The sequence below is a fragment of the Vulpes lagopus genome, chromosome X (assembly GCF_018345385.1).
Source record: "Vulpes lagopus strain Blue_001 chromosome X, ASM1834538v1, whole genome shotgun sequence".
Taxonomy (NCBI): Eukaryota; Metazoa; Chordata; class Mammalia; order Carnivora; family Canidae; genus Vulpes; species Vulpes lagopus.
Window position 1 is genome coordinate 58,401,863 of NC_054848.1, and position 6,000 is coordinate 58,407,862.

Consider the following 6,000-nt stretch of genomic DNA (forward strand, 5'->3'; position numbering starts at 1 on the left):
TTTTCTTCTATTTCAGTCCAGTTCCTGCTATAAAGGTAACAGCATCCTCACAGCCCTAGTATATAGCAGATGACCTTGGGGTAATGCATAGACAGGGTTATTTTTTAATCTTATTAGCTATTGGTTGATTTTCATATATTTTAGAAACTGTTTTTATGTTTACAACAGTGATAGAAAGTTTCCTCTTAAAATAAATGTAAATGAAAATAGTTAATTTAAAGAAAAATATTAAGTAAATAACAGTACAGATCGAATTCTGATATAGCCTAAAATCTTGAGGATGGTGTGAGAGTGATTCACTTTTGGCAAACACTTCCTTAAAGGAATTTAGACTAAAAATAACTGTGTTCAGAAACCAAGAGGGTAGTACTAGTGTTTGTTATGTTTCTTGGGGGAGGAGAAGGAAGGAACTTGAAAGCCAGCAATAAAACTAGCTTATCCTATTTTCATTGACCAGCCCTTAATCTGGTTTACTTGACCTGCACTAAGTATAAAATAAGAGCATATCAGAAATAAAAGTTCTTAGCTTAAGAAGAATTGCTCCCATCTTGACAATGTCCTTTTTGTATTAATAATAGCCACACACACTCTGCTTTGGTCTATTTTGGGACTTCAGTTCTGTCAACTCTTTTTTTTTTTTTTTTCTTTTTAAAAATTTTTGTCTTCAAGGTGAGGCAATGGAACAAGGTTTACGAGACTGCTGTCGATCCATACGAATTGGGAAGATCCTGATTCAGAGTGATGAAGAGACACAAAGAGCCAAAGTATATTATGCTAAGTTCCCCCCAGACATTTACCGGAGAAAAGTCCTTCTGATGTATCCAATTCTCAGTGAGTGGCTGGAGTTTAATTTGTATACTTTGTTTATGGTTTAAATCAATTCGACTTAGTGACTGCCTTTTAGATACCCTTATATAAAGGCAAAACTGATTCTAAATGTATTTTTCTCAGTTGGATTTGGAGTTGCCCTGGGCAGTTAACTGGGGAATTTTTATTGTGTAATAAGAGAATATACATTGTCTAAACTTTATTAGCTCCAAAGAACTTTTGTTTTAAAATGAATGAAAGCTCTAAAGCAAAGGATCTGAGGCAAAATATATAGAACACAGAAAATTTATTGAAATATGTCCCTTCTCTAGCCCAATTAATATAGCAATGAATTTCTCAAGGATTTATCCTCTCTAAAAGTAATTTTTTTCTCCCATTCTGTTTTATGAGCTTATTCAGATCACAAACAGCATTGTCTCCCAGGGTTGGTAGTGGAGGGTGGGTATCAAATTTGATATCTCAAATATCGAATAAATTTGGGGTTTGTTGTGTATTTGAAAGCTGAAAAGTGTGTGTATGATGTCCATTATTGAAAATAACACCATGGATTGGGCATCTGGGGTTAGGCATCCAACTCTTGGTTTTGGTTCAGAATCGTGAAATCAAGCCCAGCATCAGGCTCCGCCCCCTACTCTCTCGAATTAAGGAATGAATGAATGAGTAAATAAATAAAATCGTTAAGAAAAGAATGTCATTGATAAAGACCACGCACCTTCAAATGAAGCTTTGCCTCGTGTTTTATGTCAGATTTCTAAATTGCCTTTATTTAACAATAAACTTCAAATATGTTTTGAGATAAATGTTAAAGTTGCTAATGCATTTGGTTGTCTTTTGATTTCAGGTACTGGAAATACTGTAATTGAAGCTGTAAAGGTTCTTATAGAACATGGAGTTCAACCCAGTGTTATCATCCTACTCAGTCTGTTCTCTACTCCTCATGGTGAGTTCAGCATGAGGTGGTTACTGGGGCTCCAGATGGTCATGGGTTGGGTGAGTGTATATCTGTCCAGACTCTCATCATGAAGAAAAGTTCATTTGCTTCCTCCACATTAAATCTATATCTAATTTTGGTAGTTCATAACTTGTGTTTATCATCTCTAAGCTTAGTGATAACAGTATTTTTGTACCATTCTAATGTTCAAATTCGTATGGAAAAGTATGAACTAACCCCTTTGAGGGGGATTGCAGTTGTTTTCCTGGTATTTTTGTATGGGTAGAGCCTGCAAATGGCTGAAATGTCCCTGTTTCTCCTGACTTCTCACCTGAGCCTGAGAACTGCTTCCAAACAGTAAGAAACTTGAGGTTCTGTTTAGCCTTGTGGTCTTGTTACATAAACTTTCCAGCATGAAGCAAAGAACAGAAGTTTTCTAAGTTCTACTTCTGCCCAAAGGGCATAACAGTAGAACTGTGTGTTCTCCATTTCCTCAGGAAAGTCAGCCTAATATAAGGTCCTAGATTTTTGCTATACAATTGAGGACATATGTGAAAGTATCCTAAGAAAATAATCAGACATACATATAGAAATTTAGCCTTTGGGGTATTCACTGCAGAGTTATATTTAGTGTAAAAAAAATTAGAGGGACGCCTGGGTGGCTCAGCAGTTGAGCATCTGCTTTTGGCTCAGGGCATGATCCTGAGATTCGAGATTGAGTCCCACATCAGGCTCCTTGCAGGGGGCCTGCTTCTCCCTCTGCCTGTGTCTGCCTCTCATGAATAAATAAATAAAATCTTTAAAAAGAAGTGAAAGTTGACTTACAATAAAGAAGTGTTTAAATAAATATAGATTCAAAGGATGTAATATAATGTAACTGTTAACTCATATTTTCAAATAATATTTAATAACATTGAAAAATCTCCATGTAAATGTAAAAGAGCATGTTTAAAACATAACAGCATTAGAATAACGTAAAATATTATCACCAAGTTTAGAGAGGACTAATACATATTATGACTGTTATGACTACCAAAATCAGATTTGGACTTAACATAGAAGCTAATAAGTCTTTCCTTAGCATGAGAGGCTAGACAGATGCATAATCTATTTCAATTTTCATTTTAAAATACACACTATATCAATGGTGGTTATCTTAAGATGGTGAGACTCTAAGCAATTCATTTTATTTTTTAAGGTTTTTCTTTGTATTTTACAAATATTTGACAAGGAATTTGTATTTGTTTCATAATTGAAAAGAAAGAGAAATATATAGCTTCTAGCTAGGGTGTTTCCTCATTTCCAAAAGTTCCCAGTCTCAGCCAACCTTGAAGAGGCTGTAGTGTATCCAATCGGGAGAGCTGCTTTCAGTAGACCATTGATTATTTTGTTGTTTCATAATAAAAATTTACCTGTAGTTCAAATGTTGATGGTGACAAAGGGCAATTTGCTTTGTCATCTATCTATCTATCTATCTATCTATCTATCTATCTATCATCTATCTATCTATCATCTATCTATCTATCTACTATCTATACAGCAGAGGTAGCACTGTAAACATTGAGATAATCAAATAATTACTGGGTTTTCTGCCTTTGGAAGTTGAAAAGTAACTATTAGTTCTAAGAGTATACATTAGAATAATATACTATTCTTTGACATTACAGATGAAAAAAGTCTTATTCTGTGGCAGCATTGCTATGGTTTTTTAGTTTGTTGAGGCTACTAGCTAGTCCTTTTTCCTGCAACCCCAAAGCTAAAGTCTAACTTCTAAAAGCTAGCTCACTCTGACATACCAAGGAAGTTTTTACACTTGTTTTGCAGGGTTGCAGTTGAGAAACCATCATCTTATATATGATCCTGTTTCTGGAAAGGGTTGTATTCTTTCTATTCCATCTGCCTTTAATTTTTTTCTGGTTTTATTTATTTTTATTTTTTGTATATTTTTTTATTGGAGTTCAATTTGCCAACATATAACACCCAGTGCTCATCCCATCCAGTGCCCCTCCCCTCTCAGTGCCTGTCACCCACTCACCCCATCCACCTGCCCACCTCCCCTTCTACTACCCCTTGTTCATTTCCCAGAGTTAGGAGTCTCTCATGTTCTGTCACCCTCTCTGATTTTCCCACTCATTTTCTCTCCTTTCCCCTATAATCCCTTTCACTATTCTTTATATTCCCCACATGAGTGAAACCATAGAATGTTTGTCCTTCTCTGATTGACTTACTTCACTCAGCATAGTACCCTCCAGTTCCATCCAAGTTGAAACAAATGGTGGGTATTCATCTTTTCTAATGCCTGAGTAATACAATGGGATATTACGCATCCATCTGCCTTTAAAATGAAACAAAACAAAGCAAAGACTCTCCAGGGAGAAAGTTGCTATAACTGTATGTATTTTAAAAATCTTGGTTAGAAAACAATTTGATTCGAGAAATTTATCAGTGAATGGGTGGAGGCATAGTGTGATGATCGTCAAAGTTTTTCAGATATCAGACATGTAAACTAAGAGATTAGTCAAATCTGAGTAGGTATTTAAAGGTCATTGCTTTCTGTCTTCTGTCTATATTATACCTAGTGACTATAAAATTCCTGAATTCCAGTGACTGTTACCAAAAAGTTATACCATAACAGCAATTTTCCTTTTATTTTTTGAAGGTGCCAAATCAATCATTCAGGAGTTTCCCGAGATCACAATTTTAACTACTGAAGTTCATCCTGTTGCGCCTACACATTTTGGACAGAAATACTTTGGGACAGACTGAGTTACCAAAGGAAAATTAATTATCTTGTATAATATTACATTTAATGTTTGAGTTTCTACTTGTTTTATTAATTCACTTGAGGAATGGCAGAGAAAATTTTGCTTTGTAATTTTTGAGAGTGAGTATAGTAAAGAGGAACTATTTGAGGTTTATTTAATTTATTTGGTTATTTCTTTATTGTTGGTACCAAATTCAATAGGGAAGTATAAACAACTCTTAGAAAATATTTTAATAGTATTCTTATGCAAGTTGATGATCCCTCAGGGCATAGAAACTATTTCCTAATATATTTTTAAGTAGGCTCCACACCCAGCATGGAGCCCAGTGCGGGGGCTTGAACCCACAACCCTGAGATCAAGACCTGTGCTGAGATCAAGAGTCGGATATTTAATTGACCGAGCCACCCAGGTGCCCCAAAACTGTTTCATAATTTTTCAACCTCTCAGTTTGGAAATTGTTTGCTGCCACAGTAAAAGCCCAAGTGAAAGTCCATTCTTTGGTCCACATTTTGTTTAGTTTCCTTTTAGTTCCAGGGAAATTTCATGTTTATGGCTGTTGTCACCTGCTTCTCCTCTTTATTCCCAGTACTGTACATGCTGGTTACTTGGAGAGGATGAAAAAAAGAATGCTTCCTGGAATTTTACATTTCCATTAATATCCTCACTCAATTAGCAGACCCAGGTTATATGGTTACCTCTTCAGTCAAGCCATTATGTTTTTCATGGCTCAATTCCTATCCTGTGCATGGTTGGTAGATGCTTTGCCAAGTATAATGCAGTGAAGAAGATGGTGAGCATTTTCAACAACTGAAACTGTAACATTAATTTACATAGATAGATTGAATCAGGGATATCTGGATGCTGACAAGGGTGGGCTAAGTACTGTTAATGCCATCAGTGCCCTAGAAAGGAATTTGTGGTAGTTTTTTGAGGTATGGGGGAAAGAACAGTTTCTTGCTGAGTTTTATGACCAATAAGTACATTAAACTGCTACATTTTTAATTTGGATATTTCATTCAATTTGGAAATGAGTTCTTTTGCATGCTTGTCAACTGTAGCTGTATTAATGTTAAAAAACCATGATATTTTTTAAATCCTTAAGATTTATGTGTGTTTATATTTAGGCCTCTGAAAGGAAGACAAACTGTTGTAGAAATCAGTGTTTGTGTGCTGAAACTTGTTTGTGAAATCCTGATCTTATTTTACATTGATATTAAACATTTTAACAGTAGCTCTGACTGATGACCTGAATAATTATACTCTCATAGCCCCCTAAGCAGCTGTTGTGGGCCTGTGTTCCAAAAAATTCAGAAAGAGCATCAGGGAGTTTCTTAGAACCAAAGCTGAGGAAAGTCAGCAACAATTAGGGAAGAGGAAGGAAAGCTGGTGTACAATGGAATGCATTTTCCCTATAGAGCCTAGGAATGCTACAAAGGCTTTACTATATTTTTTCGCTTTATTTTCAGTTTTTTTAGT

The 6,000-nt window shown here is 35.4% G+C and overlaps 1 protein-coding gene across 4 annotated transcripts in view; it reads left to right on the forward strand.

Annotated features, from left to right (window-relative positions):
- The window catches only part of UPRT (uracil phosphoribosyltransferase homolog), a 39,863-nt gene extending 34,108 nt beyond the window's left edge, over window positions 1-5,755 (forward strand). For all 4 annotated transcript variants that reach the window (XM_041742196.1, XM_041742194.1, XM_041742197.1 and 1 more), the window contains 3 exons: window positions 670-831; window positions 1,670-1,768; window positions 4,419-5,755. In XM_041742196.1, the coding sequence (XP_041598130.1) occupies window positions 670-831; window positions 1,670-1,768; window positions 4,419-4,525 (368 nt within the window). In that variant the 3' untranslated portion in view covers window positions 4,526-5,755. The remainder of the gene's footprint in view (window positions 1-669; window positions 832-1,669; window positions 1,769-4,418) is intronic.
- Window positions 5,756-6,000: the final 245 nt, after the last annotated feature.